This window comes from Trachemys scripta, chromosome 19 (genome assembly GCF_013100865.1).
Source record: "Trachemys scripta elegans isolate TJP31775 chromosome 19, CAS_Tse_1.0, whole genome shotgun sequence".
Taxonomy (NCBI): Eukaryota; Metazoa; Chordata; order Testudines; family Emydidae; genus Trachemys; species Trachemys scripta.
In genome coordinates this window covers 8,259,123-8,272,073 of record NC_048316.1, presented here as the reverse complement: position 1 = coordinate 8,272,073, position 12,951 = coordinate 8,259,123, and the positions used below count along the sequence as shown (strand labels likewise).

The 12,951-nt window shown below is 44.8% G+C and overlaps 1 protein-coding gene across 1 annotated transcript; it reads right to left on the bottom strand.

Moving 5' to 3' along the window:
• Positions 1 to 1,796: 1,796 nt before the first annotated feature.
• On the bottom strand, positions 1,797 to 12,539 carry TNFRSF4 (TNF receptor superfamily member 4). Its single transcript, XM_034753686.1, has 7 exons — positions 12,189 to 12,539; positions 7,508 to 7,630; positions 6,914 to 7,030; positions 6,399 to 6,465; positions 5,274 to 5,488; positions 3,786 to 3,911; positions 1,797 to 2,034 (listed from the first exon to the last, which is right to left on the bottom strand). The coding sequence occupies exons 1-7, from the start codon at positions 12,337 to 12,339 to the stop codon at positions 1,964 to 1,966; spliced, it is 870 nt and encodes a 289-aa protein (XP_034609577.1). The 5' UTR covers positions 12,340 to 12,539; the 3' UTR covers positions 1,797 to 1,963.
• Positions 12,540 to 12,951: the final 412 nt, after the last annotated feature.

The window sequence follows — 12,951 nt, the reverse complement described above, 5'->3', positions numbered from 1 at the left end:
ATTGTACCTAGGGGGCCTCGTTGTACATTGTCGTGTTCTGCCAAGCGAACCAGACAACAGCTGCAGTCAGAGAGGGGTTTGCTGAGGTTACTTAGCGAACAAGGATAATCCTGTGGGCACAGAAAGGAGTTCAAAAGCAACAGCGGAAAGGGGCAAGAACCAGCAGCAGGGGAGCCTGACAGGTTGTGAACCTCCAACTATTTGGGGCTTTGCATAGTTAGCTGGAGTTTGATTGGAATTTCGTTCCATGGGGTGATTCAGTTTAATTGTGATGTCAGGGCCAGAAGAATCCTTGAAAGCTACGCTTGTCCACATGGGGGCCAAACACACAACGTAGATGGAGACAGTAGGCCAGATCCCCAGTGGCACACACGTAGTTCCACTGAAGTCAGTGGGTGGGGATCTGGCCCAATAAATACTATTTATGCTTTCATTGGAAGTTCTCTTTTCCTCCGCTCCCCTCCCTTTTTTCATAGTCTCTGCATTTGCTTTTCATGCAGCCTGTTCCCACCCTTCACCTTCTTTTTCCCCTCTGCAAACACCCCTCTTAACAGGATGTTCATTGTGATGCACATGAACGCAAACAGGAAGCACAAGAGTGGGGGGGTGTTGGGTTTGCAGGTGAAGTAGCAGTGCAAATGCTGAGTGCTAAAGTCTGAAATCGGGACAAGTTGCATGCTTGTTCGCTTTGAGTGGCCGTCTCTTAATCTCCTCCCCACGTATCTGAATTTGCTTTCTCTCAAGGCTGTGAATATAAAGACTCTGCCCTTATACACAGACACACGGATTTGGACTACCCTTTAATAAGAGTTATTGGGATGGTATGAATACACTGGTTTAGCTTAACAGGAATCTGACAGGCAGAAAGAAGCAGAATGTCTCCAGATTACCACCTCTCAACAAACGCTTAAAAACTGTTAAGAGGCAGTACTGGAGTTATTACCTTCCACGATTCTGTTTCCATGTCTCCAGACAACCTACAAAACTGTTTTGACCAGGAAAAGTCAAGGCCCACAAAATACAAGACAACAAAGGATCCTAGCAAGGTTTAAAGGGGGTCACTCTCTCAGGGGGAGGGAGAGCCAAAAGGGAAACCAGACTGGAATGAGACTCGGAAAGAGGAGCCACTTGGGGGTCTGGAGAAGCTAGGCCTCCCTAGGTCGCCAAAGGATGGTAGGGCTAGATTTGTTTTGAAATCCTCTCTCTAATGCATTCTACTATTGCTAAATACAATATTTTGGGTTCAAAAAGGTCTGCTCACCATATACCGCTGGTCACAAACTCCCAAGGGGAAGAATGGTAGGTGCCCAAACTCAGTTGGACCTGCTCGGTAAGCTCAGTTGATACCCATGGTTCTATAGCCCACGTCTCAGTCTAAGAGTGGGAGAATCACATGATTCCACCCCAAGAGAGGAACAGGCATGAGGCCTAAGACCTGAGGGGGAGCACTTAGAGAGACCAGAAAGGAGACCGGGGGTGTAGCCAGCCCTGGAACGAACACCACGGACCTCCTGCAGGCAAGCCGCTGAAGGCTGCCTGACTGCCACCCTCGCAGTGACCGCCAGGCCACCCCTCCGTGGCTTGCCGCCCCAGGCATGCGCTTGGGGCGCTGGTGCCTGGAGCCGCCGCCGGGAGTAGTTATTGCATTGCTAGGTTCCTACTGTTTGGCTCAGATCAGGGGCGGCTCTAGCTTTTTTGCCGCCCCAAGCATGGCAGGCAGGCTGCCTTTGGCGGCTTGCCTGCAGGAGGTCCCCGGTCCCGCGGCTTCGGCGTACCCGCCGCCGAATTGCCACCGAATCCACGGACCTGCTGCAGGCATGCCGCCAAAGGCAGCCTGACTGCTGCCCTTGCAGGAACCGGCAGGGCGCCCTCCGCGTCTTGCCGCCCCAGGCACACGCTTGGAGTGCTGGTGCCCGGAGCCACCACTGGCTCAGATGACAGTACACTGTAGTTTAAAAGGGAATCAGTTTTTGATGAGGCTGGAATTGGAGTCGATTTGCTCTTCCTGGATAGGAATTCGAAAGCTCCTTCCATCTGAAAAACACAGAGTACAGAAACTTTGTATAGAGCAGGAGGGGAAAGAGAAGCAAATGGCTCTTCTGGTTTCATGCACACATGGGCGCACAGAACAACTAAGGCAGGGAGCGACTTCTAGATTACTGCTTGCTGGTCTAGCCGATAGGGGGTATGTAGTAGAAGTGGGATGGGTTTAGGGAACAATGGGAACATATTTTATTGTTGCTGTGTAACGAGAAGAGCAGGCAGCTGTGGGCTGACCCAGAACCAAGCGTCTAATTGGCTTTGAATGGAGTGCCCGCCCCCTTGTCAGTCAAACAATTCATTCATTTGGAAAAGGTGAATGAAAGACCCTGCGGCAGCTCATTTGTAAATGGATAGAAAAGGGTCACAACTTCAGCAGGCATCTTGCAAGGTTGCCCGACAGAGTAGCAATTTTTTTTTTATTATTTGTATATTATTGATTCCCCTCTCCACATGTAAGGGGAAAAACAGAAAAGAGATCAAGAAAAAAAGAAGGAAAGTACAAAATTGCAAATAGAGGGGGAAATACAAGTTCTGACGACATAGGCAGATACAGTATATTTCAGCCACGCTGGTCCTGTGTCACAGATTCACTCAATGGGTATATGATGCACTATTATTTTTTTCAGCATGCTGTATAAATTCAATCCTCCTCCTTGGTGAGCTGATCTCAGCGGTGTGTGAGTGTGAGTGTGAGTGTGAGTGTGAGTGTGAGTGTGAGTGTGAGTGTGAGTGTGAGTGTGAGTGTGTCAAATATTTTGGTAGCTATAAAGCCACACAGAAAAGAGAGTAATGAAGTAAAGAGAAAAGGGAGGAAGGGGGAACAGCAAGCAAGGCAGGAGGAAGAAAAGATAAAGGACTGGGAAGAGAAGGAAGGGAGCAGAGAGGGGAAAGGAGAACATCTGAGTTCCCATCCACTTAGGGTTAATTAAAGCCTTCTAAAAAGTTAGACCAAATCTTTTCAGATTTGTCTGAGGCCCCTCCTCTTTAGCTACCAGGTCATCCAGATCCCTAAGTCAAGCTTCTACCCCTGGAGGCAATTTTCTCTTCCATCTAAGCAAGCCATGTGGCTACAGGCACTGTTCTCGAGAGCCAAGCTTTCTGTGAGCCGGAGAGTTTCCAGGGTGATCAGATATATCCCCCAAAACAGTTCTCAGCTCTGGCAGACCCGCACCTCCAGCAACTGTCTGCATCGGCCAGACCCAGGCACTATAACTTACGCAGGGACCAATAAAAATGAAAAATCTGGGTCAGCCTTAAATCCAGACCACAAGCACAGTTTTTAATGTTTTTCAAGGCACTTTCCCATTGGCAAAGGACCAGGGATGTATGCAAATCTTTGTTCGAGGCCCACCACAGTTCTTTTAAATTAGGGAGTCATGCAGCGTGAAAAACTTGACTGTCCAGAGGACAAAAAGTTGGCCAGGGGGATTGCGGAATATTTTTGGCAGACTCCAAAAGCATGATTCCAGTGGGGCTGTGTCTACACTGCAAAGCAATAGGGGTGGAACCCTGGGTCCCGGCTTGACTCAGGCTCAGACCTTCTACCCCATAGGGTCCTAGGCCCTTGGATCTAAGCCCTGCGTTAGCACAATGTCTGTTTAGTAGGAAGGGGGATTAGGCTTGAGCCTGAGTTTGAACCCTGGGCCTACACGGTCGTGTAGCCATCCCCTGAGAGACAGGTTATCCACCCATTCGCTCCAAATTAATTGTGTAGAACAGCAAGCTTTTAAACAGAGACTCACCAAGTTGTCCATTCACAGGAGGCCTCTTTGGCTTCTCCTTTTTGGTCGTCTGGATAATCAAGAGGAGGATGGACATTCCAGATACCATGAGCAACGTTAAGCAAATCAAAATGAGCGATAAAGACCCTAGGGGAAAAATAAAGGAAGAACATTACACACGAGACAGAGAGAGAGAGTGCAAGAGCACACACTGCTGGGCCCCTGCATGATTACCATCCCGAGTTACGTACAACGTAGGCACTCCGATGCCACGATGATGAGCATCACACAAAAACTTGTTAAATCAAACAAGATGATGATGAGCATGAAACCTGGGAGACTGAATGCATGAGAAAGCGATGACTATTCCAGTAAGGATAATGACATAACGGTGGCCACCTCAGAACCATGAAGTGAACATGTCGTCCTACCATTAAGGCTACATTTATGTCACAGGAGTCAGGGTGTCCACGTTTCCCATAGTTTTTAAAAGCTAACTATGACTGCAAGTGGGTAGGTGGCGATGATGGCAAGAGATTAAATGGTTTCGCAGAGTTGGCAGGTCATGAGAGCTGCCAAATTCAAATCTAGCATGTACATGAGGCTAAGGAAGAGCAGGAACCAAATAAACTGGGGAAGTGGAAATGAGTCATCCCTCCTGTTTGAGGAAGGAATACACCCGAGAGGTTATGGGATGCCTGGGTGGTACAATCACCTTGTTAATCCTGATCAAATTGACACCATCAGATCAGGATTAAACAAAGACTGTGAATGGCTATCCAACTACAGAAGCAGTTTCTCCTCCCTTGATGTTCACACCGCAACTGCTAGCAGAGCACCTCACCCTCCTTGATTGAACTAACCTCGTTATCTCCATACTGATTTATACCGGCCTCTGGAAATTTCCATTACTTGCATCTGAAGAAGTGAGGTTCTTACCCATGAAAGCTTATGCTCCCAATACTTCTGTTAGTCTTAAAGGGGCCACAGGACCCTCTGTTGCTTTTTACAGATTCAGACTAACACGGCTACCCCTCTGATACTTGTTAATGCCTTGAGTTATTTTTTTTAAGATATAATTATTTTTGTGTATATACAGGATGAGAGGAATGCTCATTGTGGGGCTGTGGGAAAATAGGTCTGAGAAGGAGAGGGAGGCTGCATGGCATATAGGATTAGGAGAAGGCATCCCAATGCTTGGGGAAGGGACAGAGGTGCTTGTGGAAAGAGGTAACAAAGGGGCCATGGAGGCATGCAGAGGAAAAGAGGAGGCAGGCAGGCAACAACTGGTGAGATGTTGACAGTAACAGAGCTGTGCGGGGAGTTTGAAACTGCTAAGGAAGGGGATGTGAAATCTGAAGTGACTGGTTACAAAGGGGGCTGATATAGTTGGAGGAAGAGGAGTTTGGCAGAAGCGTTTTTGATAGACTGAAGGGGAACAAAAGAGTTGTTCAGAAGAGCAGGCAAAAGGAGGCAACTACTCGAAGACAAGACTCAGCCTGGCCTTACCCCAGTTAGTCTCCTTTATAACGGGAATGGTGGAAAGGGGGTCTTTGGATGTGAAGGGGGTGGGTGCTGTAGTAGATCCATTGCTTCTGCGGCTGATGATAGAGAGGTATAAGGTGGATGTTTGGAGTGTGGTGGCCTGTTTGTCCTGGTCATCACAGATGGCATCTTCTATTTTTGTCCCAGCTCTCAGAGTCTTTTTACCATAAGCGGTGCAGCTGCCAGTGTAAATAAATAAATGGAATTATTTAAATAGCTTCGGTGCCGAATATAAAGATGACCTGTACAGGAAAAAAGATGGAGCATATGCAAATTTGTGTGTGTGGGGGAGGGGAGCTTCTTTATGTTGTATAAAGGAGGCCTGGATTTTTTTTTTTAATTAAAAAAACAAAAACAAAACAAATCTTTTCCTGCTTGCTTGAACATCGGAAATTCAGATGATCCCTCCACGGCAACGCTCAGTAGCCACTCCAAAGTGGAGCATGGGTTGCAGCTGTATTCCCAACTTCTGCTCAACTAGAGAGAACACCATGGGATGAGACAAAAAGAAGAGGGGTGTAGAATTGCTCTCAGGGAAGAAAACATCATCGTTTCAGGCAATGCATGCTGGGTTAACAACATGAAAAGACCCCATGCTCGTAAAACTAAACTGGCTCTTTACGGAGAAAACCGTTTATCAGGATGTTGCGACATCAGCTCTAGTCATGTGCACACAGGCCAATTTCCTGGAGCCTCCTCCAAACTCTTCCCTCTTGCAAACTGTGGTCCTCCCTTCAGGTTCCATGTGGTTTGCTACAATCACGAATAGCTTCCCTGTGTGAGGTGGTGCAGCCCTTTCCAGATATGTGAAATTTCCACTTGGCCAGCTTTCTACTGAAGCCATCATGGTGGAAAAGGGAAAATGCAGGATGCCAGTGCATCCCATGAGCTGGCACATAGCCCTCTTGCAGAGATCTTAAGAGTCATCATGAATACAAGTCTTACTGAAATTAATTGCTGGCTTACCTTTGGGAATTCCATATACTGACTTTAGGGAAGGAGATAGAAGGGTCTGCTGTGAGCAACCCTTAACTACTGTGCAAGAAACAAAAAGTTTAAGCCCAGTTTGTTTGGATGAGGGATACGTACTTGGTCCAGGGCCAACATCTGTCATTGTTTCCATTGGAAAAATGCCCATCAGGACAAGGGAAGCAGTCTGAAAAAGAGAGACAATATTTTAAAACTATGGTTGCTTGATACAGATTTGGAGTAGCTGTGAACATCTTTTGGATAAACCTGGAGCAAGAATGATACATGAGCATTACAATGTGTAAAACAGCTTCCATTCCAGAGTGTCACGCAAAACCAGAGTACATACAACAGCACCATTGAAATTGCAGTCAACATTTGGGTCTGTACAAAGGGAAGGTAGCATATTGAACAAGTATAACACCCTTTTTATTCTGTTTCCTGGCGAGGTACCTTGCATTTCCTGCAGAGTGTTTATGGAGGTTAAAGAGGAGAAGTCCTGTGGCAGCATTTTGCACACCACCCTGTTAGCAATGGTCGTCTTGCAGACAGAGATAATTTACAAAACAGCCAGCAGGTGCTTTTCACTGGGAGGAATACTGTTATAATTAAAAAAAAAAAAGCTAATTACACACCATTTTCTGATGGAGATTCCTCTGACGATCCGCTGTCGTATAGAGTGTAACCCTTCATGCACACGCAAACTGTATCTGAGATCTTATCGCACTTCTTCACCTCAATGCTTCCCCTATCTAGGAGCAACAGAGTTGGGGAGGTGGAAGGGAAGAAAGGAAATTAATTGGCCTAACGCTCATTGTTCTGCATTGGCAAACGGGAGACATGGAGGTCAAGTCTAGTCTCTTGAACCCGTTTGCATGCAATGGATTCCCTTGTGCCACTTAACCAGGTCATTAAAGAGCAGAATGAATGGGTTCAAGTTAGAGTCTTATCCAGTTTCTCTGACTTGAAACATGGAAAAAAAGAAAAAAAAAAAGAAAAATTAAACCAGCATTTTCCCCCCCCATCAAAATCTTGTCAAAATTTTAAAAAACTCCACCAGCTCTTATAATGGCTTGAAAAACCGGGCTATTTTTGTCTATGCAAAAACTTTATCTGCCAGCCCTTTGGGGAGTAGGAAAGAGGAGAGGCCTGAGAAGAGCACCTAAAGACTTTAGGGGGATATTCTGGGGACCCCCTGTAAAGAAGTGGCCACTGCATCGCTGACTTACCTGTGTCACAGATGGTGCACCTTTTGCACGAATAGTAGTTATGCTTTGAGTTATAGTATCCATCTTGGCAGGGGACGCACTCGGTTTCTGATGATGGCGAGCAGCGGTTTCTCATTCCCTCACCTAGGACAAAGAGCATGTATAGGAGAGGAATCCCTTTGTGTCACTGTCCGTGCATTAATAGCCACGACCCACTTCTAGACACCTACTAGCATTCTGAAAATGTGGACAGTAACATCCATCTCCTTCCCCAATGCATCCCAAACAGCATTTTTCTACAACGGAACCTTTTGAATGTCAGGGTACGCAGCTGAGGTCACTGCCAAGGGTCAATTTGCCACTGCAGCTGTGATACAAGGGGCGGATATCTGTACAATACTGCGGCTTTCCCACAGTACCTCCACCAAGATAAAGTCATTTGAACTGCCTTAGTAGGGACCAAGAAGCAAACAGATACAATGGATGGTATAGCAGGTAGGTTGGATAGACCTATTACGACACGCAGCAATTAAATAGTTAATAACGTGCATGTCTATAGCATCTTTCTCTAGGGGGGGGGATCTCAAAGCACATTAAACATCAATTAATTAAGCCTGACAGCCTCCCATCTGAGGTATTTATGCATCCATCCAAGCTCTTATATTGGCACTCATCACAGTAGCAGATATTGTTGGCCCCTTTTTAGAAACAGGAAAATAGACCCAGAGAGTGCAAGTGACAAGGTCGCGCAGTGAGGCCGTGGCAGATCCAGGAATAGAGCTGCTGTTTAACAGAGGCTTGCAGAAGGTGGATGAAAGTAAAGATTCTCCAGGCAGGAATTCACAGCACAAGGAGTATTTACATTGACTCATGGGGGAGAGGGGGATCTTGAATCAATACAGGGCTCCTATTTGAAACAGGGAGGTTGCTACAAAATTGTAAAATAAGTTTCAGTAAATGGAGAAGCACCTTCAGTTGAGCAACACTGTGCAAAAGGAAATGTTTATAAACCCAATCCTGCATATTCCCCTTGACTTCTGAGCTTGTAGGATCAGCCACTCTAGCCCAGATCCTCAAAGTTATTTAGGCACCTGACTTCCATTGAAATCAATAGACCATATGAGTCTATATACCTTGGAGGATCTGGACATACTTCTCTTAGTCTTCTTTTCAGAGCACTTCCCCATGGCCCAAACTGAAAATACATTGACGGATACATAGAACTGGATGGGGAGAGGGAGGGGAGATGCAGAGGATGTGGGAAATTAACTCTTCACGCAAATGTATCGGTTTTGTTTTGTACCCAAATCAGTATTAGCTCTGCCTTTCAGATTTGTGGTTTGATAGCATTGAAGTCCTTCCTGGCACCATCCAACATCCTGGACCGCCTCTAGGAGTTGGAAATTGATTCAGCCTCTCTCCTTAGACACAGGTGCCCACTATGATAGCAGTGTCTAATATGAACACCTATTTATTTCTAACATGCTTAATTAGCATGGCGTCTGTCCGCTAAGAACTTGATTAACGCCACCAAAATCATTTCACTTTCGCCAAAACAGCTGTCAGAGGAGTCTGAATTCAAATCACTAATTCAGAAGTGACGTAAGATGGCATAATAACTGAGATCAGAGGAGTGGAGTGGTACAGCGGTTCAAGCATTGGTCCCGAGTTCTAATTCTGGCTCTGATGCTCATTTTTTCTGTGGCACTGGGCTTAAATGTTCTGTTTCCCCACCTGCACTATCCCACTGTTATTTAGCCCACTCAGAGGTATGTCAGGAAATAATCAAATCACGTTTGTAAAGTGACATATAAAACACGACAGCACACATCTCTCTCCTTCTATTCTAGAGATTGCTGCTATCTGCTTTACTCACGGCTGTTACAGGCAGCTAGGTAACATATCCCATGTCTCTCTCTCAGAATTTGAATTCCCCCTTCGAGGAGTACTTGTTTTAGATACACACATCATTATACTAAAGGAATGCCTGAATGGACAGAAAGTTCCCCCTGTTAAATGTTGGTCAGTTGTGCCCTGATCTCAAGCCCAGAAACTCTCCTCAGAGAACTTGCATATAATGGGTAGTTTTTTTTGCAAGAAATGAGACCCCCTTATGTTGCTGCAACAGATAATGCAACAATACTGTACTTTGTACTTTCAGCCGAGTTCAGAATGCTTTTCAAACATTAATTACATTTCACAACACTTTTGAAGTCGGTAACAATTCAATCTAGTTTCTGTTTCGTAGACTGATAATTAGGTACAGGGATTAAATGACTTGTCCAAGGTCAAACAGCAAGTCAGTGGCAGAGCCAGGAATAGTATCAAGAGGTTCTGAGTCATCTTATGCTCTAGGTATCGAGGCACATTTCCTATATCTCGCTAATGGCCTAACATACAGTACAGGGGTTTTCAAACTTTTTGTATGGGTGACCGCTTTCACACAGCATGTCTTTGAGTGCGACACCCCCTTATAAATTAAAAATGGGGTTAATTTAATGGGGGCTCGGGACTCTCAGCCCCATGAAGCTGACAGCTTGCGACTCCCATGTAACCACCTTGCAACCTCCTTAGGGGTCACGACTCCCAGTTTGAGAACCCTGGTATAGGCTACTTGAAAATAAGGAGCAATCATTTTTATGCTCCGTACTTTTAAAATCCAGCTGTAATTAATGTTTTATTCTCACCCTTGCTCTTGGAAAATGAGGATCACACTGTACTTTTTTCCACCCCACTCATTCATTTTCTCTAAGTTTCACTGGGTGCTAACAGCAAACAGTTCTGAGAAAGGATAACTCATTATTCTCACAGCACTAAAACCCTTTAACTCACTATCTATCTATTGCACATCCTACACTCTCAGGAAACAGACTACTCTCCTGAATGCAGAATGTTCCAAGAACTGGCAGGCAAAATTCGGGGCATTTTCCGAGTAGCTGGGAAAGAATTCATTTGAACAAAACCATACCAACCCACAACACCCACAATTAAATGACCTTGTACCACAGAAGCTATTGTCTAAATCAACTATCTTGACAGCTGCATTTTCATATGGCCATTACCAAAGACTATATGTATCCACTGCTTTACCTCAGTAATTAATTGCAAGACATAGTAATATATTCACCCGCGGGGACAGGAGGGAGACATGTCTTCCCAGTCTAGCACTTACTCAGTAGCTTCTAACTAAGCGACAGCCCATGGAAACTCCCTCACCACATTAAGGAGAAAAAAAGTAGCATGTGACACATGAGGTATTGTCTGTAGCCACTTACCAGGAATGGGATGTGTCCTAGAATGAGGAACTCAAAACCCCTCATAATTCAGTAGCTTTGGGAATACCCTGAGGGCTCGTGTGGCAAGCCAACTCTCAAAAATGGGGATCTGTTACAACCAGTATCTTTGGAAAACACTGATGTCAGTTTTCGCTGCAGTAGCTAATGCAGTACAAATTTTACGTGGACGGGTGGGATGGAATTGTGAATAAAGAAAGAGCTCTAATTTGAAGATGCATAGACAACTCTGTACGGGATTTTTTTTTTTTTTTTAAAAAAAAACCTCTTGCAAAAAGGTGGAAGCACACAATCTAACCATCTTGCAGAGATGAGAATGTACCTTCCCTTCCTGTCAGCCCTGAACTTTACATGCCACTTTCTATTAACAGACTGCCCATTGTACAGTGTGGTGTCACATGCCAGTTGTGGTTACTCTGGGTTGTCAAGTAATTTCTATAATCATCTCCAACTAATAGTGCCTGTGTATTTTTTTTGCACTTTTCCACTTCCTCAGCTCTGATTGCAGAACTGTCATTCCGCTCTAACAGTGGCGGTGAGAAAGAAAAAACAGACAGAGCAAAATTCATTCAGTTTCTACCAAAAAGGAGAAAGTGGGAGGAAACAAGTACTCCATTTGCTGCTGCCTATGGTCTTGCCAAATCATGCTCATAAATTACGTGAAGCAGAGAACTAGCTCTCTTCACAGGGAGGCGTCCACATGGCATATGGATCATGCCTACAGAGCAATTTAAAAATCCAAAGATGCCGGCCATCCATAAATCTTGATTTTTCCAGTGATGTTTGGCATGCCCTGTTCTCTTCAATAGGAGAGCATATGGTCAATCGACACTTTTTAATAAAAACAAAAATATATAAGCTTTAGCGACAGTAAACGCTGTTTCAATGGAAGCCGCTTTAAAGACATCTTGCAGTGTCTTACCCTTAACTATACTAGACCTATTTTCTTAAGATGACCCACCATTGCAGCTACAACGCAAGTACTAGCACCAACAAGTCTCCTGTGTCCACCAGCATTTTAACCGGTATGCCATTTACTGCTAATCTGAGTCAGGCTAGACAATAGGTTAGTTAAGATTTCGGCAGTCAGTCCTTGCTAATGCTCCCATCATCGACCTGCACCAGTGGGAAATTTTAGGAAAAATACGCCGGCGTAGACAAGTCTTTGAAGATTTCATTCCGTAGAGTGATGCATAGGGTTTCTCAAGGTTACCCGCTTCAGTTACGGAAAACGTTTATTACAAACTGGACACCTTATAAAACAGTATTTTATAGTTCAGACTTTGTTTCCGACATGTCAGTAACATTTTGGGTTCACAAGATTACTTCCCCCACCCCCCTACCTCATTAAGTGCTGGACTTTACATCTAACAAGGACTGTCAAGATTGAGTTGATGACGAGGACTTACCAGGAGCACACTCTTTGCAGCATCTTTTATATAAGGGATATTCAAATTGTCCACAAATCAGCCCTGAACACTGCATAGCAGAGAGCAACAGGAAGAACAAATCAGCAGTAAAAGAAGAGACGACAAATTTGGCTAATACTCGCCCAGCCATGCTGACTCTCCACTTCCCCTGCAAAAAAAAGTAAACTCTAGGAGAGGTTGAACCTAGACTGCTGAAGAACAGGAAGGCAATTCATATGCCTGCAATGGGGAAATTCCCACCATGTACCACCTCTTTTCAGCTCCTCCTCCTTTCAGCTTTCGGGTTCCTTCAAGGAAGAAGGGAAAATAAAGTTTTCTGAATCAATTCTATGAAAGAATTATTTTAGGCCCTAAAAAAAAAGGCCATATGCCATTTCTTAGCTTAAGGTTTTATTAGGAACGAACCACGTCCTTTGTGAGTAACACCAGCCTTAGCCTCCCGTTATCTGAACTGAAGCACTGTCACTCATTTCAAAAGCCAGAAGGGGAACATACTGAATAGTTTTGCAAGAATTCTGGCTAGCAGTTTTCAGGGATAGTGGTTAAATGTCACATATTAGCCTCTTGCTATGCAAGTATCACTCCAGCTTGTGAAAATGGGCAGAGTTTTAATGGAGGGAGAAATAGGAGACACTATCCACCATTATGATGACAAAATTAACTCCTAAGTATTAAAATTAAGAGTGTGGTGCATCATATATAGCTCAGGGAATGGTGCATGTGAAATATTGACTGTGTACAC